A 27,483-nucleotide genomic window follows, 5' to 3' on the forward strand; every position below is an offset into this window, starting at 1 on the left:
TGCAGTTCCTCAGCACTTTGTTTGCCCCCTTAAACTTTGTCATGGAGAAAGTGGAAAGCATCCTCCCATCCAGTCTATGGCACCAGCTGACTCGGATCTAGGGAAGCCCACCTGTTCTTCCACTCACCTCACCCAGCGGGCTGCCACCATCTCTTCGTGCCAACTCCTCGTGGACTGCAAGAAAGCATGACTTTGAAAAAGGGAAGCCGTTCCGAGATTTTAAAACCTTCATGGACTGTCTGTTCCATATTAAAAGCTGTTTTTGTTGTACAAAATTCATTGATGTTCGGTTCTATTATATTTTGCTTTCAGAAAAGAAAAAAGTCAAAAATAAACTTTTGTGTATTGCAGCAACCAGTTGTGTCTTCCAACCCTAAAATTGTTGTGTCCAAATAAACCTACAGGTTACATTTAATTTACTAAGGCCCCAAATCTGCTCAGTGCCACACGATGGTTTTCTATGCTAATGGAACTCCTTTCACCAGGCCCTCGGCACCCCTACGGTTGGTGGCTTAGGAAACAGACTCTCTTTGGCTAAAAAGTACCATCTTTTTCAGCCCCAAACTGTATGTCCTCATAGGCTAAATGCACAAAAGAAATTTCCAGCATGAATGACAGGAAGCATGAATGAAACGAAATGTATGTGCCATCCCAGGTGGTTCCAATTCAGAGACTCTACTCATGGAATAGAACTCAGCACTGTGGTTCTAGGAATCATTTTACTTCTGCTTTCTGAAAACTTGTTGTGAGAAGAAAAGTTCTGCTGAGAGCTACAGCGCCAATAGTCTATCGTAGGACCTGACCACTTTCAACATTGCCATTTTTTAAATGTTTTCTCATAAGGGTCATTTTTTTTTTATCATGTTTGCATTCTTGATGCTTGCATGTGAGCGTTCTTTGAGTGTTTTCATGATCTGAACCAAAGTGGTCGTTTGTCTTCACCATCTTCGAAAGCCTTCTACATGAGTCACACCTGCCAAGCATCTTTTTTTTTTTTTTCTTTAACATCTTTATTGGAGTATAATTGCTTCACAATGGTGTGTTAGTTTCTGCTTTATAACAAAGTGAATCAGCTATACATATACATATAGCCCCATATCTCCTCCCTCCTGCGTCTCCCTCCCACCCTCCCTATCCCACCCCTCTAGGTGGTCACAAAACACCGAGCTGATCTCCCTGTGTTATGCGGCTGCTTCCCACTAGCTATCTATTTTACATTTGGTAGTGTATATATGTCCATGCCACTCTCTCACTTCGTCCCAGCTTACCCTTCTTCCCACTCCGTGTCCTCAAGTCCATTCTCTACATCTGCGTCTTTATTCCTGTCCTGTCCCTAGGTTCTTTCATAACCATTTTGCTTTGTTTTGTTTTGTTTTTAGATTCCATATATTATGTGTTAGCATACGGTATTTGTTTTTCTCTTTCTGATGTACTTCACTCTGTATGACAGACTGTAGGTCCATCCATCTCACTACAAATAACCCAATTTCATTTCTTTTTATGGTTGAGTAATATTCCACTGTATATATGTGCCACATCTTCTTTATCCATTCATCTGTCGATGGACACTTAGGTTGCTTCCATGTCCTGGCTATTGTAAATAGAGCTGCAGTGAACATTGTGGTACATGACTCTTTTTGAATTATGGTTTTCTCAGGGTCTATGCCCAGTAATGGAATTCTTGGGTCATATGGTAGTTCTATTTTTACTTTTTTAAGGAACCTCCAAACTGTTCTCCATAGTGGCTGTATCAGTTTACATTCCCACCAACAGTGCAAGAAGGTTCCCTTTTCTCCACACCCTCTCCAGCATTTATTGTGTGTAGATTTTTTGATGATGGCCATTCTGACTGGTGTGAGGTGATACCTCATTGTAGTTTTGATTTGCATTTCTCTAATGGTTAGTGATGTTGAGCATTCTTTCATGTTTTTGTTGGCAATCTGTATATCTTCTTTGGAGAAATATCTATTTAGGTCTTCTGCCCATTTTTGGATTGGGTTGTTTGTTTTTTTGATATTGAGCTGCATGAGCTGCTTGTAAATTTTGGAAATTAATTCTTTGTCAGTTGCTTCATTTGCAAATATTTTCTCCCATTCTGAGGGTTGTCTTTTTGTCTAGTTATGGTTTCCTTTACTGTGCAAAAGCTTTTAAGTTTCATTAGGTCCCATTTGTTTATTTTTGTTTTTATTTCCATTTCTCTAGGAGGTGGGTCAAAAAGGATCTTGCTGTGATTTATGTCATAGAGTGTTCTGCCTATGTTTTCCTCTAAGAGTTTGATAGTGTCTGGCCTTACATTTAGGTCTTTAATCCATTTTGAGTTTATTTTTGTGTATGGTGTTAGGGAGTGTTCTAATTTCCTTCTTTTACATGTAGCTGTCCAGTTTTCCCAGCACCACTTACTGAAGAGGCTGTCTTTTCTCCATTTTCTAATCTTGCCTCCTTTATAAAAAATAAGGTGACCATATGTGCGTGGGTTTATCTCTGGGCTTTCTATCCTGTTTCATTGATCTATATTTCTGTTTTTGTGCCAGTACCATACTGTCTTGATTACTGTAGCTTTGTAGTATAGTCTGAAGTCTGGGAGCCTGATTCCTCCAGCTCTGTTTTTCTCTCTCAAGATTGCTTTGGCTATTCGGGGTCTTTTGTGTTTCCATACAAATTGTGAAATTTTTTGTTCTAATTCTGTGAAAAATGCCATTGGTAGTTTGATAAGGATTGCACTGAATCTGTAGATTGCTTTGGGTAGTATAGTCATTTTCACAATGTTGATTCTTCCAATCCAAGAACATGGTATATCTCTCCATCTGTTTGTATCATCTTTAATTTCTTTCATCAGTGTCTTATAGTTTTCTGCATACAGGTCTTTTGTCTCCTTAGGTAGGTTTATTCCTAGGTATTTCATTCTTTATGTTGCAATGGTAAATGGGAGTGTTTCCTTAACTTCTCTTTCAGATTTTTCATCATTAGTGTATAGGAATGCAAGAGATTTCTGTGCATTAATTTTGTATGCTGCTGCTTTACCAAATTCATTGATTAGCTCTAGTAGTTTTCTGGTAGCATCTTTAGGATTCTCTATAGTATCATGTCATCTGCAAACAGTGACAGCTTCTTCTTTTCCGATTTGGATTCCTTTTATTTCTTTTCTTCTCTGATTGCTGTGGCTAAAACTTCCAAAACTATGTTGAATAATAGTGGTGGAAGTGGACAACCTTGTGTTGTTCCTGATTGTAATGGAAATGGTTTCAGTTTTTCACCATTGAGAACCATGTTGGCTGTGGGTTTGTCATATATGGCCTTTATTATGTTGAGGTAAGTTCCGTCTGTGCCTACTTTCTGGAGGGTTTTTGTCATAAATGGGTGTTGAATTTTGTCGAAAGCTTTTTCTGCATCTGTTGAGATGATCATATGGTTTTTATCCTTCTTTTTGTTAATATGGTGTATCACATTGATTGATTTGCGTATATTGAAGAATCCTTGCATTCCTGGGATAAACCCCACTTGATCATGGTGCATGATCAAGCATCTCTTTTTATTTAAGCAAAAGAAAAAGATAAATCACGTTGACTCCTCTATCTGAAGTGTAAAGTACCTCTATTCAAAATCTCAATCTAGTGCTTTAAAAAAAAAGGACTGTCCTTTACATGGTTTATTTTCCCTTTTGTTTAGAATCCTGAATCTTTCCCAATGAGCGTTGCAATAGGCAGCGTTCGGGAAAGCACCACACCACGTCCCCTTCGCAGCTGGACTTCCTGCCACCTCCTGGTCTTCATCCAAGAGCAGAGTCAAGCAGGCAGGTAAGGTTGAGGTGCACAAGGGCTTTTCATGCTTTGGGCAAACTTTTCTCTCTACCTCCTTCGTGCAAAGCCATGGGGGACATATGCAGTTGGCTGCTGCTCTTAGTAAACTATCTCAGAAGAGGTTGAACCCCTATATCCACATCTAGTGGTGCTGCTCTTGGGAGCAGGGGCTGTGTCTGCTTTGCTTGCCTCTTTACCTCTTCGTCCCCCAACACAACTCTTGACCTGGAGTGGATGCTCAAATGATCTGTTGAGCAAATCGATGCAGTATGTGATAGGTACAAATAAACTTTTATTCATATTCAGAGTAGAGAGATTGGTTCCAGCAGAAAAGGACCAGGGAAGCCTTAGAATTGTAATTTGGAGATGGAAGAAAAAGTAGTAATTATTTAATACAATTATTTGATTTAACAGATGGGGAAACCAAAGTCGAAAAAGATTTCGACCTGAGTTTGGACTAGATTGCAATAAGTCTTAAATGAAAGGTTCGAGAGCCCATAGGCAATGCTAAGTGGAACTGGCCCAGCATGAGTTGTTGTTGGAAACCCCAGTTGCAGGAAATGCAGCAAAGAAATGTAACACAAGGATTTAAAAGCACCTTGTGAATTTAACAGTGAGGACTAGAGCATTTCTGTGGAAAGGGGAGGCAGAAGTTAGGCTTCGACGGGTACAGGGAGTGAATGGGAGCCACAAAGGTGGAGAAAAGGTGGTGACAGAATGAAGACACAAGGGGGGATAAGGGGCTGTTGGAGGGAATGAGTCCACGGTCCAGGAGAGGAGCTAATCATGTGAGCTAATCCCTTTCTTCCACCTCTCCCTTCAGCTGCTATGCTCAACTCTGAGAGCAACCATGACTCACTCTTGCCATTCCGACCTCCCTGGGCCGGGATGCCAGGGAGGGTGCTGTCTTCCCAGCACCTGCCTTGCTTTGCTGCCCCGGAGGACAAGCATTCAGGTCTTTTTAAGGGTTTTATGCAAATCTGTGGAGAGGCAGAACGAGAGCAACTAGTACATAAGAGCAATTTTTAAGGTGATCGATTTTACACAGTTCTTACATTTCTTGCCTAAGGTCCACAGTTCCTGACTTAATAAGATGGCAACTGGAATCCAAGTTGCATTTCTGCCTTCTGCTTTTCTTTCTATATAAGGGGACATCGAAATCCATTCTGATGGGCTTTCCTCTATAAAGACACTTCCTCCCAGCCGGACCATAAGTGTCGCATAGCCTCACCTTGCATGTGTTTGTTGGAATACAAATGTAAACATTCTAAATTAAATGCTAGCAGATTGGATCTAGCAGTGTATACAAGAAAACACAATGTGACCAAATGGGAAGGTTGATTTTTTTTTTAAACTTCTTTTGTCAGTACTTCAGTAGCAAAGTCATTCTGTTTATAAAAGAATTGGGGAGCTTTCCATATTTTTATATGGCCCAGAATAATTAAACACTGACATTACCTGCTCTTCAAGGATTAGATAAAACTCAGACATGAAACATCTGATTTTAGTGCTTTGTTAATGGTAGGTCTTTGATTCCCTTTTTACTATCTGCAATGGTGACTGGTCTGTGCAGACACTCTACTTCTTATGTTTAGCTGATGGCACGTTTTCTAGGAAATTACTGCTTTCTCTAGGCATCAAATGTGTTACCACAAAGTTACATGGGTATATCATTTATATTATATATTCAATCTCTCCTGTATTTGTGGTAATTTCTCTTTTCTCATTCCTAATTTTGTATATTTTTGCTATCTTTCTCTGTTTTATCCCTCTTTAATCAGCTTCACAAAGTTTACCTTAAAGTTTTGGATTTACTGATGCATTCTTTTTGTTTTGTATTTTATTATTTCTTCCTGGTTTCTCTTGTTTATAAGAACTATAATTTTCCTAATTCCCTTAGGTGAGTACTTGGTACCTTTTTATATTATTTTAAGAAGGAGGTATTTAAGGCTATAAATTTTCCTCTACAAGTAGCTTTCTTGTTCCATAGATTTTGCTATTAAGCGTTCTCCACCCTTTTCTAGAAATTTATGTTTTAGTTTCTTTTTATCCAGGAGGGATCACTTTGGGGACATTTTCTAATAATTGGTTCTCCATTGCTGCCTTCAAGGGATTTATTTTTAATGTTACTCTGCAATATCTAATGAAAACATCAAGGATGTTCAACCACCTACCCCCAAATACAGTAAACCCTGACACCTCACACCCATGTACTACTTCTAAGTAAACTTTTGATTCCTGTTTCCAACATTTTTTCAAAAAATTACATCTTTCTTCATTGTGAACCTTCAGGGTGATGTTAAAATGTCTAAACCATGTTTATGTCGCTTCCACTGTTCCTATTGTTCTTATTCTCCCCTCCCCATGGCCATGCTCTTCACCAAGCAAAGACAAGTTCACATCACATATTTGGCTTCTGCTCTGCTATGGTGACAGCTCGGGCTGTATCAGGAATTGAAATGTAAAAGGAGGTGGCAGGGGCTAGACAGGGGCTTGAAGGAGCTAGTCTTGAAGTTCTGGCTTTTGAGGGTCAAGAATGGCTGAGGGGGCTTCCCTGGTGGCGCAGTGGTTGAGAATCTGCCTGCCAATGCAGGGGACACGGGTTCGAGCCCTGGTCTGGGACGATCCCACATGCTGCAGAGCAACTAGGCCCGTGAGCCACAACTACTGAGCCTGTGCGTCTGGAGCCTGTGCTCTGCAACAAGAGAGGCCGCGATAGTGAGAGGCCCGTGCACCACGATGAAGAGTGGCCCCCGCTTGCCACAACTAGAGAAAGCCCTAGCACAGAAACAAAGACCCAACACAGCCAAAAATAAATTAATTAATTAATTTAAAAAAAAACAGCATGACAACATGATATATGGGAAAGGGCATGATAGAATGGGGTTAGGAGCTCTGAATTCTACTGTATATTGATTAACTACCTCTTAAAAAAAAAAAAAAAAGAATGGCTGAGGCCAAACAGGCATTGACTGAAATGGGAATGTCCAAGCAGAGGTGGGCTGGCCCTCTATCAGGCATGCTCTGGAGAGCACAGGGGACAGAAGACCTGCAGCTGATAAATGTGTCTCCTTCGGAGTAATAGCTATGATTCTCCAGCAGGAGCAGAGAGCAGAAGGGAAGCAGGTTCTCTTCCCCTCTTTCTCCAGCTTGTCTCCTATTACATCCAGCTCCAGTCCATTTCATAGTCCCTTGGATCCTCAGCCTTGAAGCTGAGGAAGAAACACTTGGAAGAAAAACTTAGGAAGAAAAACTCTGGAGTCGAACACCTCAATGGGCCGTCATCAAAAGGCAAGCAAACTTCAAAGTGGGTCTGTGTTTGTCCAGGGAGGGGGCAGTAGGTTACAATTTTAGAGGGAAGTATGTCCCTGAAGTCTGGTGGTTCTCGGCTTCCGTGCACACGGGCTGTAGGACCTGACGCCCCTCCCCACTTCAGGCTCCCCACACGAGCCTCACTGCCCCCTTTCTGAGGTCTGGGTGCTGCGTGCAGGCCCACAGGCCACCCCTTGGTGCCTCTCAGCTTCCCCACTGTCCCTCAGGTCACCCAGAACGGTCTCTGCAGGGGCAGCACGTCCTGCCAAACACAGGGCAGTTTCAGCTGATTTCCTGATAGTTTTCTGGGGCAAAGAACTACAAAATCTGGACTCCTGCTTGAAATGACAGAAGGGAGAATGCAGGGAGAAAATATGAATTAACATCTGAAAGATAGTCTGCCCCTCAAATCAAAGACAACCTTCACATCCAGTATAAATTAGATTCATTTGTTGTCTCAGTCCTTTAAGTAGTTAAAATGTATTGAGGACCTACTGTTGCTGGGGACAGAATCACGCTCTCCCCACTGCACCTTGAACTGCAGCATTTATCACACGGCATTATTTGTACATTTACTTGCCTGTCTCACCCACTGGACCACAGGGAACTCAAGTTCTACATTATGGCGTTTGTCTTCACACCCTCAGGATCTGGAACTGGCTCTTCTATATTCTAGAATATAAAAGCTCAATAAATGTTGGCAGGAAGGTAGGACAGACAGGGTAGAGGAGAGAGTGATGCTAGCTAAGAAGTGAGCCTCCTTTTATAGAACTCCAGGAAAAAATGAAATGAAATAAAATGTATTTATTCCATTCTTAGAACAGCAGCTTAATGAGGAGCTTTTGCAAAAACTTTGCCCACTTATCGTTTTCTTTGGGATGTGTTCTCTCTTCTCACCCCATGTTCCCTGAATGATCATTGTTCGTGTTTATGGTATGTCAGATACCATGCTGGGTCCTTGATGTGCAGGGCCTCTTTGGGTTCTCCAAGCCACTGTGTGAGGTGGGTGCCAGTGTCCTCCCACGGAGCAGCTGCTGAATCGAGGAGCTGGGTTTGAGCCTGAGCACTGGGCCACTGGCCTTGGTGCTGTGTGGCCACAGGGTGCTTGCTCACCTGCCTCTGACTGCCTGCCACCTGGTCTCTCCAGCTCAAGGCAGAGTACTCATCAGCTGACCTTTAGGCCCAGGGAGAAGTGCACCGGGGAACACTGCCTCTCAAACACACCAGAAAGAAGCAGACGCTGAGCAGATCTCCAAAGACAAGGTGGGCTTCATGTTTTTCTTCACATTCCAGCCATGTGTGGTGTGATGGGAGTCAGGGAACAAATGTTCCCAGAGTGGACGATATGAGCCTAAAAACAAGCAGAATAGTGGGTGTGGACTTGAAACAGGAAGAGGAACCCTGTAGCAAGCACAGGCCACTGTTTCCCGCAGTGGGTTTTGAGAAGGCTTAAGTCTGGTGAAATGCTTTTTTGGAACACATCACGACAGTTACCGTTCTCTTGGAAACTCACAATGTCATAAGCCCTGAGAAGTCCCATGAAAAAGAAATCTGTTTAACCTCATGAGATCATAGGTCACCATCCTCTTTCATGAAGAATACTTCTACACATCTCACCATATTCATTGTGGAAAACGCTGGACAAGATCAGTCCTGAATCAGAAGGAGGATCCCACAAACAAGGCATGTGGTGCTCTGGGCATTCCATCCATACCGGCCAGGCTGGGACCCACTGGACCGAATTCGGGGGGAATGCAGGCTGGTGCGGCTGCGAACCCCTGCCATGCTCCCTAACTGGCATCAGGTGCTCCGTGTCCCCTCCTGAGACCCCTTGGTGCTGGCCATGAATGTTGGCCATGGACCCCCAGGAGGGTCCTGGGGCCTTTTAACTGTCTATCGATATCGACACAGCTAAACAGAGGGGAGAGATTAAGGATTGGGGCAGCTGTCGTAATTCATGTGCTCTGTTTTCTCTCCAGTTATCCAAGAAAAACCCTGAGAGAGCCTGTTAAGAACTGGTTTTTTGGCCGTGGTGGCCAGTCAGTAACTGTCACTCTCCTGGGGTTCCCACCAAGTGGGGTGTTCACCAACCCCAAGGCCTATAGGTCTTATATCTAACAAATTATATTTTACATTATTTGTTTCAAAAGTTGGTTAGTGACAACTAAGATCATCCCTCCGCAATTAGAATCTGATGTCAGAGCGAGAAAATCCCCCATTCACTGGGAACTCCCAGGTCACTCATTCTGAATTAATGGTATTTATTCTCCCTCGTTGTTTTATTCCTAAAAAATGGCTCCCCTGGTTGCAGTGTTATGTTAAGCATATTACATGTGACTCCAAAATCAGTTCATATATTACAGCTCGTTACACTCCTGGGTATACATTTCTGAGTAGCTCTCACTCCGCAGTTACAGGTCTACATTAAATATGGGCTGTCCTGAGTGGAGCCTGAGGGCGTTGTCTGTTTATTCCTGGCTCCTTATTTTTCCTGGAAGTTTTCTTCTCCACTTTTATACTCCTCAGGGAAGATGTGCCTTCCAGTAAGAAAAGTCTACCTGGGGAAGGTGGAAAGTATTTTTCTCTAGAGCTTTCCGGAGAGGAGGTTAGACAGTGACAGCTGTTTGGGAGCTTGTGGCCTTCTGTGGATGGTTTGCTGCACTGATCAGGGACGCAGGAGGTGGTTGTACCAGAATCCATCAAGACCACTGGCAAAAAGCCACAGTATCTTTCCTTCTGCAGCATTAACGTCAATGAGTTTTTGTTCTCTACAGCCACCAAGGTTTTGTCTTCTGTGGCTAGCATGCTCTTAAGCATTGTGTTGTAGCATCGTTAATAGACAGTGTTTTTGGGATTTCACAGCATGTAATCTTTAATCACGTCAATAAATCCACAATGACAGCATATTTTTATCCAAGCACAAAGTTCTAATGAGCTGCCGGCTTCTTTCTTTGCTCCATTCATCCATTTCTTCAACCTATATTATGCCTTGAGTTCCATCGATGAACAAGAAAAAATCCATTGTGCTCACGCTTGTGAGCTTGTGACTGTGGTGAGGGCCACAGTCCTCTGGGGAAAAAGTCCTCACGTGCAGTCTCTGGGTTGGAGTTCTCACGTGGCACCTGATGCCAGGCAACATCAGTAACCCTCCTCTTGGGTGTGGCTCTTCTGAGGAGTAAACAAACACAGTTGGACAGCCAGCATGTCATACCCAAGGGGGCTTATGAGACTATTCTCAGTGGGCCCCAAAGGCTCTCAAAAGGTGAACAAGTCAAGAGCCACTTTTCTCCTGTGAAACTTTGCCAGTTCTGATTTCCCCACATGCCTTCTTTCAAACTATTTTAGCCGCTGCCCAACACAGTGTGATGAGCGCCAGGCAGCTCTCTTCTTCAAGATAAGGGGAACCTTCAGAGGAAAAGTGACTGCCACGGGGCCAAGGCACGAGAGCCTCTGGAGGCCACTACCGTCTCCCTCAGCTGCAAAGGCGAAGGCCTGAGACCCTTGAGAAATGAGAATCCAATTGTGTCCAAAATACATCTCAACCTCTTGGGGCTGTCTGTAGCCATATAAGGAGCTGGTCAAGAGCTATTTATCAGAAAGGTTCTTGAGGGCAAAGAGAACCTACAGGGCACTTCAATTAGCTGAGCAGTCCCTGGCTCAGCTCTGATGTGCCTGCAGCTGTCACCAGGAGGGGAATCAGTGGCATTGCTCCTAAAGTTTCATACCTAAGGACTATGAAGGGCCCCTTCCTTTCTCCTCAACTCCCTTGAGCATCTTTGCCCATATTTGCACAGGGCCTTGGACTCCAGAAAATGTTAGAGTCTAAAAATAGCCAAGCTGTAGGTAAGTAGGTGTTTTAATCGCCTACTTTAATCAAAATGTCAAGTGAGATTGCCCAACGATGACTGGCTACCACAGCCACAGACATGCCTTGAAGGGTCATTCAGTTAATCCACCTGCTCTTCCAACATGATCCAAATAAAAACAGAGCATATGAGTCATGACAGCTGCCCCAGGCCCTCATTTCTCTGTCTTGCTCCACTGCGATTATATCCACGGACGCAGCCTCACACCCGAGGGGCCCCATGGCATCCACGGCAGCACGAACAAGCTCCTTTTGGGTCTCAGTAAGAAACGTTTTCATACGTGTGAATTTTCAGCACTTGTGTATATTTGCCTTCAAAAATATCTCTACATGTGTTTTAGTTCAGAAAGGTCTCACCAGACACTTGAAAAGCACATTTGGATTTTCAAAAATTAGGAGCGCTCACATCCCACAGCCAGTTTTCTGCCACAGAAAGGCCTGAACCAAGCTTTGAGATATTAGTTTCAATTTTGTCTCTCCAGAATGCTTTCTTCATCTCTCCTATGAAATATCTGAATCCTGATTTGCTTTGCCTGTCATGTATAGGTAGCTTTTTCAAAAAATTTCCCTCTATTGACACCATTATGACTACACTCAGAACTTCATATTTTAATGTCTCTCTCTATCCTCCTGTCAGATTATTAACTTATTCATCTTTGTATTCCCAGTGTTTATCAGAGTGTTTGCATTGGTACTGGTCAATAAATGCTGAGCAGAAGGAAGGAGGCAGGAAAGGGGGTGGTGGTTAGAATCCTAGAAGTGTTTTCTTCCCAAGCTGTACCATGTGAGAACTTAAGATCCCAGGGTTCATGGCTTGAGCACTGGCACCCATTGTACAATGGTAGTTGGAATAGAGATATTTTGTCGGGTGTGTGCAGAACCAATTTACAGTAGTCACCTGTAGAGTAGTCACTCTCTTCATGTGTGAGTAGTAAAGTGCAAGACCAGCCTAAAGAAAGGTGTGAGGTTGGGATTCCTGAGAAATCCCAGATCCTCTGCTTGCTCCCCACATCTCACCCATAGCCCATATCCTACTATAAACCACCGACTTCTGGAACTGGAAGACATACAAGGAGTCTGGAAGGCTAAACTGAACTATCCAAAAAAGAAATTAAGAAAGCAATCCCATTTACCATAATAAAATATTTAGGAATAAACTTAACCAGGGAGATTAAAGACGTGACTGCAAACTACAAAAAAATTTAAAGGAGACACAAATAAATAGAAAGACATCCCATATTCATGAATTGGAAGATTTAATATTGTTAAAGTGTGCATACTACCCAAAGTGATCTGCAGATTCAGTGCATCCCTATCAAAATCCCAATGGCATTTTTACAGAAAGAGAAAAAACAATCCTAAAATTCATATGTAACTATGAAGGACCCTAAATAGCCAAAACATTCTTGGGGAAGAAGAACAAAGCTGGAGGCATCACACATCCTGATATCAAAATATACCACAAAGCTATAGTAATTAGAATAGTATCATACTGGCACAAAGAAAGACATATAGACCAAATGAACTGAATAAAAAGCCCAGAAATCAACCCATGCACATACAGTCCACTGATTATCTACAGGTTTGCCAAGAATACACAATGGGGAAAAGATAGTCTCTTCAACAAATGGTGTCGCAAAAACTGGATATCCAATGCAAAAGAATTAAATCGGACACTTGTCTCACACCATACACAATAATCAACTCAAGATGGATTAAAGACTTAAAAGTAAAACTTCAAACAGCAAAACTCCTAGCAGAAAACACAGGGTAAAACTTCATGACGTTGGTCTTGGCAATGATTTCTTGGATATGACACCAAAACCATAAGCAACAGAAGCAAAAATAGACAAGTGCGACTATACAAACTGAAAGGTTTCTGCTCTGCAAAGGAAACAATCAACAAAGTGAAAAGGCAACCCTATGAAATGGGAGAAAATATTTGCAAACTATATAACCAATAATGGGGTTAATATCCAACATATATAAGGAACTCATACAACTCAATAGCAAAAAAACTAATAACTTGACTTAAAAATAGGCAAAGGACTTGAATAGACATTTCTTTAAAGAAGACATACAAATGGCCAACAAGTGTATGGAAAGATGTTCAGCATCAGGTAAATGCACTTCAAAACCAATGGAATAAAAAACAAAATAAAAACCCCACAACAAGATATCATCTCACACCTGTTAGGATGGCCATTATCAAAAACGAACAAACAAACAAACAAAAGATAACGATTGTAGGAGAGGATACAGAGAAATTGAAACCCTTGTACACTCTCGGTGGAAATGTAAAATGGTACAGCTGCTATAGAAAACAGTACAGAAGTTCCTCAAAAACTCAAAAATAGTACTACCATATGATCCAGCAATCCCACCTCTGAATATTTATCCCAAAGAATTGAAAGCAGGATTTTGAAGAGATATCTGCACTGTCATGCTCATTGTAATATTATAACCAAGACGTAGAAATAACCTAAATTGTCCATCAGTGAATAAATGGATAAAGAAAATGTGGTATAGATATACAATAGCATAATATTCAGCCATAAACAAGAAAGAATCCTGTCCTATGTGACAATGTGAATGAACCTTGAGGCCCTTATGCTAAGTGAAATAAGCTGGTCATAGCATGATTCTATTATATGAAGAATCTAAAGTACTCAAACTCATAGAAGCAGAAAGTAGAATGGTGGTTGTCAGGGGATGGGGGAGGTGGAATGGGGAGTTGCTGTTCCATGGGTATAGAGTTTAGTCATGCAAGATAGATATAGTCTAGAGAGCTGCTGTACAACGCTGTGCTTGCAGTTAACCATACTGTACTGTACGCCAAAAACTTTGTCAAGAGGGGAGATTTCATGTTATCTGTTCTTACCACAATGAAAAAAATCAGTCCAGAAGCGTGTGTAGAACGCCTCCTCCTTCCTTCTCCTGTTCCTACCCTGACAGAGAAGTGTGGGTATTGCTTGTAGAACAAAAAAGGAAGGGCTTCTCAACCTCATTGCTACCGAAATTTTAGGCCAGATAGTTCTTTGTGGTGAGGGATTGTCCTGTACATTATAAAACATTTAGCAGCATCCCCAGCCTCTACCCACTAGATGCCAGTAGCAACCTGCATCTCACAGTTACAACAACCAAAAATGTGTCCAGAAATTGTTAAATGTCCCCTGGGGGCCAAAATCACTCCTGGATGAGAACCACCACCTTAGGAAGAATCCCAGCAAGCCTAGAGCTTTGCACCCAAGGTGTCAATGGTGAAGGTCGGATGCAGTATTTGGTGGGGTCGTGTCCTAGAAAAGTCATTTTTCTCAGGACTGCAGTGTGCCCCACTGAGAGGGTGAGTGTCCCCCTACTGGCTTATACAGCCTAAATTGGTGAAGACATCCAAAGCACATCTTGCTTTCAGTCTTTACCTAGTTTTCTGTCTCCAACAAAATGAAAGAAGAAAAGTACTCTGTATTAGTTTCCTAGGGCTGCCGTAACAAATGACCACAAACTGGGTGGCTTAAAACAACAAAAATTTATTCTCTCTCAATTCTGGAGGCCAGAAGTTCTAAATGAAGGTGTTGGCAGGGCCGTGCTCTCTCCAGAGGTTCCAGGGGAGAATCTTTTCTTGTCTTTTCCTGTTTCTGGTGGCTCCGGGCATTCCTTGGCTTGTAGCTGCATCACTCCAACCTGTGCCTCCATCTTCTCGTGGCCTTCCCCTCTGTGTGTCTCTCCCCTGTGTGTCTCTTGTAAGGACACTTGTCGTTGGATTTAGGACCCACCAGGATAATTCAGGACACTCCCATCTCAAGACCCTTAGCTAAATCACATCTACAAAGACCCTTTTTCTAAATAAGGTCACATTAACAGGTTCTGGGATATGGGTATCCTTTGTTGGGGGCCCCCTATCAACCCATTACATACTCTAAAACAAAGCTAAAATTTTTTTAAACACAGAGACTGACTTTTTTGTACTTTATTTTTTTAGACATTTGAAACAAACAAAAATTTACAGAGAAGTTGGAAGTGTAGTACATAAACCTTCTTTTGAGATTTAGTTGCTGACATGATGCCCCATCACCCCCAAATACTTCAGTGTGCATTTCCTATAAACAAGGACGTTCCTCTGTGTAACCACAGTGCGACTGTCAAAACCAGGAAACTGACGCTGACACAGAACAACTTCACTCCTCCCTGTCAACGATCCCATCCAAGTTCCTCCAATTGTCCTAATACTGATTTTGTAGCCAAAGGATCTGCTTCAGAATCACACATAGCATTTAGTTATCCTGTCCCTTCAGTTTTCTTCACTCTGAAACAGATCCTTAGTCTTTTTTTTTTTTGAGTTTCAAATCCTTAACACTTTTGAAGATTGAAGGTCAGTTATTTTGTAAAATGTCCATCAGTTTGGACTGATATGTCCTCATGATTAGATTCAGGATACATATCTTTCTCAGGACTACTCCAAAATTAATGCTGTGTTCTCATTGCATCCTACTGAATAACATATGTTTTCAATTCGTACGATTACTGGCAATGAAGATTTTGATCGTTTGATTAAGGTGTATCTGCCTGGCAACTCTTCCCATCTCCCCTTATAATTAAAAGTATTTTGTGGGGAAGACTTTGGCACTAAGTAAATAACCTATTCCCAACTTTCAATTTATTAGTGTATTAATTTGTATCTGAAAGGACTTGTAATTCCTATTTTATTCAACAGGTTTTAATCTGTTACGATTATTGTTTATTTTGATGCTCAGATTGTGCCACGTTTGGCTAGAAGGAGCCACTTAGTCTGGCTCTGTGTATTTTTGACATGTCCCCATCATTCTGTGATCACTTCCTTGCTTTCTGGCACAAGATAAGATATTCTAAGCTTATTTTGTAATTTCTTTGCCCCTAAAAGGAGCTCTGGTTCCTTTCAGTGGAAAATGAACAGTGTTTCGAGAAACATGTTTGCTCTTGTGCGTTTTCCAGACTGTTGTTGTGACAGTTTCTCTCTGCTGCTTCTCTCTTCATTCCTTCCACATGCCGTGTTTTTACCACCAGCATGCCGTCCCCTCCCTTCCTCCCCAGCTCTGCCCCCACATAGGCCATTCTGTCTCTATGTTGATACTTGGAAGCCCTAACTCTGTGAAGCCAGCAGCCGTACGATAGCAACCCCGTGCCTGGGAAAGGCTGGCCTATTGCCGGCAGGCATGCTGGGCAACTGACTGGCCCCGCTTAGCGAAACTCGGCTGGAGGACTTCTAGGCAGGTAGCTCCACGAGCTTCAGCATCTGAGTATGTGTGAGGCGTTCCCAAGCACAAGCGAGGATCGGACCAGTGGCTGATTTGCCATTTCACGCTGTGAGAACAACTGATTTCTTATTTTAGTTCAGCTTTTCCTGGGATTGATTCTCCAGACTCTTTGAATTTTGAGTGTTGTTGCCTGGTCTTCCCTACCTGGCATCCTTTCCCCTTTAAGAAGGAAAAACTGAAATGTCTAACTAACCCAGCCATCCTTGCTTCTGCTCAGCTCGAGAACTTTCACCCAGACTATGGCATGCGGTAGGGCCAGCTGGTTTCCTCAGGACTGTGAATGGAGCCCGGGGCTCCCATGGGCTAGCGGTGCCCACACGGTGCTCACGCACGGTTTCCCTAGTGCTTCCAGCCTGTATCCCAACTCCCACCTCCTGGCTCAGCCACAACAACCCAAGATGTAGCCCCCAACATCCAGATACTTTTATTCTCCTCCTTGGCCTCTCTGTCCTCTGCCAAACTTCCCTTAGGTCTTCTACACTGAAGCCCTCTCCAGCGTGTCTTCCCATACCCCCTCCATCCCTGGAGTTAATGAAGTCTTGACTTCCCCCGGTAGCTGCACGTGCCCAACATTTCCATCCTCCACTCCAGCGTCTCCTGAGTGGATTTGAACCCTGTGAGGCTGCCCAGGTGGGGAGACACTGACCTCTGGGCAACCAGTCCAAGGCCAGCAAGAGGCCCTTGACATGCCTGCTGAGAGGGCTTAGTTTCTTTCTTTCACTGAACTAGGGAAGAGAGGAGGAGAGACAGGGTGTGGGAAGCATGAGGTGGAATGAAGAGCTGGAGCCAGCTGTCATGCTGGATGGTGTGAAATTTAAACAAGTGAAGGAAGAGACTAAGAAAGAGGAAGAGGAAACTGAGCCACAGAGAGAAGCAGAGGGGCCGTTAGCTTGAATGAAAAGTGCAGAGTAGTTACCTTGGTCTCCAACATCTCTCTAGAAACAAATGTCAGTTCATTCAAAGCCCAACTGCACTTTGCTTCCCATTCAAGGATTCTGTCAGATCTTTATAATCTTACAATAAGCTGCCCCTTTTTGTGTGTGCTATTTTGAGTGGATTTTTATTTCTTGCCACCAAAAGAGCCTTTCTTGAACATTCTTGGTGACGGCATTGCCTTCAAGATCTGTCCAGTGGAGCTAGATCTATCAAGTCAAGATCTATTAATATCTGTAATATCAACCCTGTGAGAAGGGTTCTATTCCTCTTACCCCACAGTGCCATTTTGCAGATGTTTCTGCAACACCTTTTTAAACAGACCATCCTTCCTTTTAGGTCCATGTCCAGACAAGGATGTACCATCATCTTTCCTATCATTGATATCTGGACACTTTTCCATGTTCCCTAATAAATGTAGATAGGAAGTTCCCCTCTCCTTCCTTTTCCTTGACATCAGCCTGGGCAACCTGAGTATCCACACGGACAATTCACACACCAGGTCAGCTCTGCAGTTCCTCGCCCTATCCACTCCAAGAATAATGAAAACAATAGATAAAAAGTGACTCGTATTTTATAGGTTAGGAAATATTTTCCCAGTCATAATCTCACTTTGTTTTGATTTTTGAACTCCACTCGCAAAGCCAAATCATAAACTCATCCTCTTATAACTGGCTCATTTCCAAAACCTGGATGTCTTAATTTTCCTTCCATGAAGAAAATTTCTTAGGCTCTTATTTTTTTTTCCCCTTGGTTTCTCCCAATAAGCCTGCCCTTAGGATTCATCAAGACCCTTTGTCTTTACCCTTACTAATCTCATAGGCTCCCAGCTCCCTTCAGGTTTCCTCCCCAGTTCAGCCGGCATCCCACCCCATGCTTGGCCACGGAAACCTGCACGGGCAGCACCACGGCTTCCCTCATCCCTCCATCTCCACTGCGCTCACCTTGTCCATCCTGCTTATCACAACACCTGCTCTTGTGGCTCAAGCTCTCATCATGCAGGCATATCATTCATTCTTTCTCTCTCTCTCTCTCTCTGTCTCTCTCTCCCTCTGTCTCTTTCATTTTCTCTCTCTCTCATCACAGGTGGGCCCTCAATACCATTTAATAATATTTTATTAATTCTTCATTAACGCCTGACCTCTGTTTTCTTCTCCCCAGTCTAAGTTCTCCTTCTCACCTGCCCTCTGACTCACCCCCAGAATATTGCCACATCAATTTTCCTCTCTCTACTGTCTCTGTTTCAGGTCTCCTTTTCATTGACCTAAATGAATGGTCAAATATTTTTATAGAAACCAATGCCTCTTCGATCTTGCTTCTCCCTGAAGCTGCCATTCAGTATCTTCCCATCCCTTCTTTAGAGTTTATACTCAGCACTCTGTCCCTGGTTTCCCTTCACACATTTCTTCTTCAACCCTCCAAACACTGTTCTTACAGAATCTGCTCTTTCAAAGGGGAACAATGACGGCCCAATTCCTAATTCCGATGTGACCACAGAGCCCTGGGAACTCTCCTCCTCGGGCCTTCAAGACGCTCTTTTCTCCAGGTTCTTCGTGAAGCTCTCTGATCTGTTTTCCCTTTCCACTATGTAAATGCAAGCCTCTCCCAAAGTTCTCATCTTGTCCTGGAGGGCCTTCTTGCTTTGCTTCTCTCCCAGGGCCATCTCATTCTCTTGCACAGTTTCACCCATGTGCTGGCCACTCTCCCCACCCACCACGACTCCACCCCATCTCTTCCGAGCTCCTGACCTACACTTCTAACTGCCAATGGGACATCTCACTTCAAACTTGGCATATCTCAAACTGAACTCAGCGTCTTTACCCTTAAAATCCCCCATCTTGTATAAATGACACCACCAACGAGCCACGCACATGGAAACCCTGGCGGATGAATTCCCACAGTTAATCAGTAGCTCATACTGCCAGGTGGCCGTACGGTTTTGTGTCCGTTCTGCAATTCCGGGCCTAAGCCTCCCCCCTCAATCAATTGCAATTACCTTCTGCCTGGTTTGTTTGCCTCCAAAGTTCTCTCTTCTCAACACAGGTTTAATCAGACCATTTCCACCTCAGAGAGAGCACTGATTCCTCCTTGTGTGCAGAGAAAGGCTCAGACTCCCTGGCATGCCTCCTACCACACTCTCTGTGCCCCTTGCTCCTGCCATGTATCTCCTTGATGATCCCTGAACCTGCTGTTCTTTACCTCATGCCTCCACTTGCTATTCCTTTGTTTAAGAAGATATTTACCTTCATTCTGCCAACGCAAATGGTCCCATAAGTCAAAACTCAGATCAATGGCCATCTTTTCTGTGAAGCCTCTGGACAGACTGGCATTTGCTCCTGTTGTCTCCCTTCGTGCATTACTTTTAGCACTTAGTTGACTCTGTCTTGAATTATGACTGGTTATTTTTATTTCTGCTACAAGTACTTTCCTAACAGTTCTTTACTGAGTAACATGTGCTCTTTGTTCTTATCACCTCATTTGATATTTACCTCAGCTCATCAAAGTGGTATGGGAATCTCCCTTTGCCAAGGAGGAAAACTGAGGCTCAAAGAGGTTACCTTTCTTCTTAAGGTCACACAGCTTGCGAGGGGAAGAACCAGAACGTGAATGTCGGTCTGGTTTACTCCAAAGCTCAGTCTCTTTCCCCCAGACCAGTTGTTCCCAGTCTTCACTGCACATGGAAATCACCTTGGGGAATCTTTAAAAGTGATTGATGTCCACCCGGACATTCTGATTGAGCTGATGTGGTGTGTAACCCAGGCCTTGGGTTGTGTTGATTTATCTGTTAAGTTGCCCAGGGGATTCTTTTTTTTTTTTTTAATATTTATTTATTTATTTAGCTGTGTTGGGTCTTAGTTGTGGCTTGTGGGATCTTTGTTGTGGCGTGCAGGATCTTTAGTTGCGGCATGTGGGATCTAGTTCCCTGACCAGGGATCGAACTCGGGCCCCCTGCATTGGGAGCTCAGAGTCTTAGCCACTGGACCACCAGGGAATTCGCTGCCCAGGTGATTCTAATGTACAGCATCGTTTGGGAACGACTGCTGTAGGCTATTCGGTGCTCCCCCCAGCATCTAGCACATAGTGTGTTTAATACATGTTTGCACTGAATCTTGTCTCCAAATGCTTTTCTGGTCCACTGGACACTTTATCTCTAAATTCTAAGGTTGGCAAATATTCAAAAGCAAAAACAAGCAGAGAAAGAAATTAATTATCTGGTCAATATGAACTCCAAATTCATTTCCAATGAAATTTCCCAAATCAATATAAAGAGGTTAGGAAGCACAGGCCAAAGTTAAGTTTTCACAAATTGATCCTCAGTTGCCTTTTTTGATGAGAGATGCCTGCCTCCTTGGCATCCTCCAGCCCCTCCTCTTTTTCATCACTCCAACAGCTAGCCGCATGTTGACATGACTTGTTTCTACAGACTGATCCCAAGGCAGAGCCTACCTTTGTGGGAAGAGAAGTTGAGGCTCTGCAGGGGAAGCATGCGTAGTAGGTGCGGACCATGGCAACAATCAGGTCACACTCCCTGAGTCCTTGACGGTGTTCCCATGGCAGGCTGTCATGGCCATGCACTGTACCAGAAATTGCCAGAAAGAAATCTCACTCGGTCACTCACTCCTCATGCTGCATTTACTTTCCCCTTTTGATAATTTGAGGTTATTTTATTACAGCCAAATTTATGGAAGGAAGTTTGAAAACTAGACTACCTCTTTAAAATATTTGTCCCATTCAAGACTTTATTTATAACTTTTAGTTTTAAATTCCATCAGTGAAGAAACATCACCTGATAAAACTGTGCTGTGAATTTGCATGAACTTTCTAATGAGTAGGATATGCATTCTTATAAAATTCTATTAAAGCTTCTGTTTTGCCACATCTAAGGAGCAGACAACTCAGAAGACCTTTCAGCATCTGTGAAGGCCATAAAACTACGCTTCTCAGATGTTATTGGGTTCAGATGTTGGTCATTGCTAGCTATAATCTAGAACATATGAGAGGTATGGCCGTCCATTCTATATGCTCAAAGTTCTGGATTAATTACATGATTCATTCACCAAACTTTATTTGGAGTTCTCCCTAGGTGTCCACACATACACAGTGTCTGTAATACAGAGCCAAGTACTATTTGGTGCCCGGTGACTCACACAGGAGTGTTCTTTTATAAGGACGCCTAAAGCTAAGTTAAACGGTCTCAGTTAAATGACGTACTAAGGCAGTAATGAAGGAGATGCTGCAGGGCCTCCTGTGACTGAGTGTGAAGTGAACGGTCCAGGGGTCGGCTTTTTGTGGAAGGCACGCGAGAGAGCCAGGTAGAGGTCCTGCCTTTAACTTTTGAAACTGAGCTTCTTCGATTGCAAGACAAGAAAGTCATATCAGAATTTATCTCCAAGGTCATCCCAGCTCTTCATCTATGGTGAGTCTCAGGGTCTGTAAGAGTTCATAGGATGGGCTGGCCATGGAGGCTTCTGGCAGTGAGGTGTGTATGCAACTTGGAAGAGGGGAAATGGGAAGGATATCAGCCACACCAGTCAGGAAACACACACCACACCAGTTGTATTAACAGGCAATTTAATATAGAGAGTTCCTAAGTGGGTTCTGGAGAACATAAGGGAAATTCTGAGGTATTACAGAGACAGGAAGTGCAGGAAGCAGCTACCAGCCATAGGGGTAGAGGAACGAAGGGAAAAGGTGGGATTATTAGAAACTTGGAGAAGAGGTCCTGGAGCTGAAGCAGGGGTCCTGCCCAGATGGGGCTGGTGTCTCTTAGAGTCACAACGAGGCTGGTTCCAGAGTGTGGGAAAACCTGCAAACTGGAAATAGCTGCTGCTACAGGAAGAACTTTGGCTGGAATCACACCCACAGGGACCATGCAACAGACAGGAGCAGTCTCCCTGTAGCGCCTCCTTCTGAAAGAGCTTACCAAAGAGCAGCTGGCAAAGCAGAAATGTACTTTGCAGCCTCAGCCATGCACCCCAGCCAGGAGGGTGGGTTTGGAGCGGAGAAATAACAGTCTAATAACCAGCCCTGGAGGGACAGCTCAAGTAAGGGATATAGTTGATGCAAAATAGTAATAATATCTACCATGTCCAAGCATCCACTCTGTATCATTTTACCCATTCAGTAATTAATCCTCTCAACAACCTTATGACGTCAGTATTGTTATTCACCTATGGCACAGGAAGAGCTGCAGTCAGGTTAAATAACCTCCCCACGCTTACCCTGTGTCTGAGGGGCAGAATGGGGACCTGGACACAGGACTGTCTGATTGCAAGGCTCTTCCCTTCACAGGATGCAAAGTTTGCTGAAAAACTGCATGGTGGATACATTTGGAAAGGTGAGTTTTACCTCATTTGTGGAGGGGTAAGGGATTTGGGCCTTTTAGGCAATGGAACTGATGAAAATTTTGGAAAATGTCAGTGAAATAGTGGAAACATGCTTTAGAGAGATTTCTTTGGAAAGAGTAAGATTGGTGGAAGAGAGAAGAATCTGGTGCCAGGGAGCCTCATTATGAATTAATTACGATAATTTTGGTTTGGGTGGCAGCAGCGAGAAAGAAAAGGGAGAGGAGATTTTTGGAAGAATGAACAGGAATGGCTGTACATAGATATTGTTTGAAAAGTAGGACTCAAAATCCTTGAGTTTTGGGATCTAGAAAACTAGCAGAAGAGTAACACTGCTTTCAGAAATAGAAATTCTGTGAATTCTGGAATGTTTTTCTTTCTAGAATATGGCCTCTGCCCCCGCTGCACTCCTCCCACTCCTCCAACACACCATGATAGGACGGAGAGCAGGGGATTCCCAGTGCTCTGCTGTCTCACCCTGTTTATCATCAGTGAAGGTGATAATTTAGATTAGCGGTAACTACACACTATGTAGTCAGGGAACAGACTAGAGATGAGGAACTGGATTAACTCTCAATCTGCCGCTATTTGCTATGCATTTTACTTTAGCGGAGTTATCTCACTGTGGCTGGGAGGATTTATTGGGATAATGGATAGCAGTGGTTCTCTGACTTCAGTATTCACATCATAATCACTTGGGGAGCTTTTAAAAATACCAGCACCTGGACCCATTTTAAGCTGTCTGATTTAATTAATCTGAGAAAGGACCTGATATTATTTTTTTTTGCCAAGGGTGGGAACTGTATGGGGTGGGGCCCGTAAGAGGTGGAGGTCCGGGCGGTGAGGTGGGGTGAGGTGGAGGGTGTGGCCAGGACCTGGTACTTTTTTTAAAGTCAGCATCTGTGGTTATCTCCTATTTGAATGCTCTCTCACGTGCATTCTCTATTGACCCCAGAGTGTTTCACTAATTCAAACCTCAGGCTCAAGTGTTGTCAGCACAAGAAAACTCACCTGGAACTGGTTTGCCCCATTAAGGCAGGTGGTGTGTACCTTGCAAGATAAAGAGTCAGAAAGGAAAAGATCTCTGCTTGACAGTAGAGACACAGCTCAGTAGGCATTTTGGATTTTCATAGCCTCAACCAATGAAAACATATTTAAAATTTCCATTGGACTTAGATTAGAAGAGCAAGAACCTGCCACTCTATCTTGCTAATTTTATGTGGGTACCATGGGGCTCTCTGAGAGGGATAGGTTCTATGTATGACAGCTATTCTTAGAAGGGCAGCATATTCCATTTAAGTGGTCCAAGCCCAGTAGAGCCCCAGTTCACCCAGAGGGTAGGTACCGCCGTATAATCAAAACTACCCTTGAAATACACTTATAAATGTATGAAGATGGTGGAGCTCTGCTCACACAGTTCAACACAGCTTCTCCTCTAGTGTTGAAACAGATTGCTGCCTCTTCCCTGAGCCCTTGAAGGGATGGTTGCCATTTGTACCTAAAAACTGTAACTTTAATAAAAGATTCCCACTTAGAGGGCTGAGGAGTTCAAGTTGAGAGAGGCTGTGGCCTGGAGGCAAGGAGGCTAGTGAAGGAAGTTTTCAGAGTTGTCACAGTAGGAGGTGTGGCCTGCTCCAGCCCTCTGTACCTTACCTGAAAGCAGAGGGCACGGATTAACTTTTTGTTGTTGTTTCACTGTGTTATTTTTTTTAAATTTTTACTTTATATTGAAGTATAGTGGATTTACAACATTGTGTTTCAGGCGTACAGCAAAGTGATTTAGTTATACATATACATATATCTATTCTTTTTCAGGTTTTTTTCCCATATAGGTTATTACAGAGTATTGAGTAGAGGTCCCTGTGCTATACAGTAGGCCCTGTTGATTATCTCTTTTATATATAGTAGTTCGGGATTACCAGATTAGCTTTTTAAGCTCATGTATCTGGGCACTGTAACTACTAGGTATAGAAATGAAGACACAAATCAGTTTGGAGAAGAATTTCATTATGGGAAGAATCATTTGTGTACCCAGTCTTAGTTAAGCTAACGTGAAGGCACTAGACTCTTCTCGCCCTAGAGGGAGGATGTAACAATCTTTTAAAAATTCCTGTGGCTTATCAGTTTGCAAAAAGAGCCCTAGAGGCTTGTGGTAGGGAAGGAATGCCAGACCCCATGCTCTTCGTTCTGAGAGTTGAAATTAGAGAAATCTGTTTTTAAGAGTGTGGCATCTGCTGGCATGAGAAGACTCCAAGAGCCCCAAGGGGAATTCCTTATGAGGTGATGCAGGCTCAAAGCAGGGTTCCAGCAAAACATGTAGGTGAGGCTGAAGAACCTCTGGACCTAGACACCAAGATGTGTTGTCACTCTTTGAGGACAGTGGATGAATATGTGAGTGAAAATGAAAAGAGCTATACCCTTGAAAGCCAAGTGTGAGCTTTCGGTTGTACAGGGATCTGGCCCAGCAAGGGCGTCTCCTGATCCTTGAGCTAGAGTCCTTGCAGCTCCACAGGATTAGTGTTCAGTGATGGCACCTTACCTAAAAAAGTCACAGAAACAATCATGCCTAGACTGGAGAGACTTCCAGTTATGCTGTGTTAGAAGTACTGACCAATATGGGCTTAGTGAGTCCCTGGGATTCTTGGACAATTTGAAGTTGGAACCCCGAGAGAGATCCTGAATTTCTGCTAATTAGGATACATAGATGAATAAGCAGTAAATTGGGGAACAGTGTGTAAAGCTGGTAAAGAGGGTTATATGAGTAATACTAGCTTTCAAGCTCCAGTTATTCATTCGTAATGAGAGTAGGGATAAAGAGTACAGGGGAATACAAGTCTTAGTAATATGTTAATATTTTTGTGTTTCAAGACAACGAGCTCTCAGGGACTATTATGCATTTGGGATCTTTTTGATCATCTTCAGGAAATTAATCAGAATGTGAATTTCTGGTGCTTTCATGAGTAGGTCACTATATTTATACACCTAAAGATTTACTTGAAGACACCTCCTGAGCTACAAAATAAATAGGAAGCTATAGAGATTACTATATGAAATCAGAGCTTTGTTGACTTTAAGAAGCATTTAGAAAGTATTTAATGATTTTCTGTTCTTATAATTAGTGTGGGTTATTTTTCATCAGATTAATACTAAGAAGTCAATATTGTCATCTATCCGTGTCTCGCAGGAAGACGTCTTCAGTAATTTTCCAATTGTAATCAACCCACAAAATGTCCTGCTCAAGAGGTTGCTGTGCATACCTATGCAGAGATTCAAAGTTGGGTATTATCTTTTTTTTAAAAATAAATAAATTTATTTATTTATGGCTGCGTTGGGTCTTTGTTGCTGAGCGCGGGCTTTCTCTAGTTGTGGGGGGCGGGGGCTACTCTTCCTTGTGGTGCGCGGGCTTCTCATTGTGGTGGCTTCTCTTGTTGTGGAGCACGGGCTGTAGGGCACGCGGGCTTCAGTAGTTGTGGCACGTGGGCTCAGTAGTTGTGGCTCGTGGGCTCTGGAGCGCAGCCTCAGTAGTTGTGGTGTACGGGCTTAGTTGCTCCAAGGCCATGTGGGATCTTCCCAGACCAGAGCTCGAACCCGTGTCCCCTGCATTGACAGGCAGGTTCTTAACCACTGCGCCACCAGGGAAGCCTGGGTATTATCTTGATACGTATTGTGTACCATGCTTGATGGAAATTTTTGAGAATATAAATCAGAAATTGCTTGCAGAACAGTTAAATCATTCATTTGTTCATTCCTTTCTTTTAAAAGAATACTTATTTGTTGCATATCTGCTGAATGCCTGGTGTTCTATAGTGGAATCATGAGTGAGAAGTGAGAACGGACACTGGTACAAAGAAAGCAAAGGAGGGAGAAAGCCTGCCTAAAGGAAACAATCATAATCATCCTTGGCTGGCCTTGTATTAGAGTTGTACCTTTGTAGATGAATTTTAGTAAACAGTTGACATTTTACAATATTACGTCTTTCTATGGTAATCTCTCCATGCATTCAAAGTGTCTCTTATTTCCATTTCTAAAGATTTGTAGATTTTTTCCTTATAGTTCTGAACAGTCATTATTTTTATACGTAGGTATTTTTATTGCTTATTATGAGCAATAGAATCCTAACCAGCTTCCCTGCTTTCAGTCTAAGTCCTCTCCACATCAACACCTACAAATCTATTCTTCTTTTAGATTGACTAAACAGTTTTAAAAATTATTTTTATCTCTTTACTAGATAGGAAATTATGCACTTTTTGTTTTAATGGTTATCTTTAAAATTTTAACATGCTTACTTAACAGTGTCTAAAGTTTATTAATATTTCTAACTTATCAATATTAAAAAAACTTAAAATGCTTATATTTAATCACTCCCCTTCCATCTTGATATTGTTACCAATATTTTATTTCACTTTGTTTTGTTACCAGAAATTAGTAATTACTCATTTTTTAAAATATATATCCAAAAAAGAAACGAAATTGAGTTATTTGTAGTGAGGTGGGTGGACCTAGAGACTGTCATACAGAATGAAGTAAGTCAGAAAGAGAAAAACAAATACCGTATGCTAACACATATATATGGAATCTAAAACAAACAAACAAAAAATGGTTCTGAAGAACCTAGGGGTAGGACAGGAATAAAGATGCAGAGGTAGAGAATGGACTTGAGGACACGGGGAGGGGGAATGGTAAGCTGGGACAAAGTGAGAGAGTGGCATGGACATATATACACTACCAAATGTAAAATAGATAGCTAGTGGGAAGCAGCTGCATGGCACAGGGAGATCAGCTCAGTGCTTTGTGACCACCTAGAGGGGTGGGATAGGGAGGGTGGGAGGGAGGTGCAAGAGGGAGGGGATATGGGGATATTTGTATACATATAACTGATTCACTTTGTTATACAGTAGAAACTAACACAACATTGTAAAGCAATTATACTCCAATAAAGA

The 27,483-nt window shown here is 42.8% G+C and overlaps 1 protein-coding gene across 4 annotated transcripts in view; it reads left to right on the forward strand.

Moving 5' to 3' along the window:
- ST7 (suppression of tumorigenicity 7) overlaps nucleotides 1-27,483 on the forward strand; it is a 298,480-nt gene extending 270,997 nt beyond the window's left edge. For all 4 annotated transcript variants that reach the window (XM_082472345.1, XM_082472348.1, XM_082472343.1 and 1 more), the window contains one exon: nucleotides 6-27,483. In XM_082472345.1, coding sequence (XP_082328471.1) covers nucleotides 6-101 — 96 coding nt within the window. In that variant the 3' untranslated portion in view covers nucleotides 102-27,483. The remainder of the gene's footprint in view (nucleotides 1-5) is intronic.

Source organism: Balaenoptera physalus (genome assembly GCF_965194825.1).
Source record: "Balaenoptera physalus genome assembly, chromosome: 8".
Taxonomy (NCBI): Eukaryota; Metazoa; Chordata; class Mammalia; order Artiodactyla; family Balaenopteridae; genus Balaenoptera; species Balaenoptera physalus.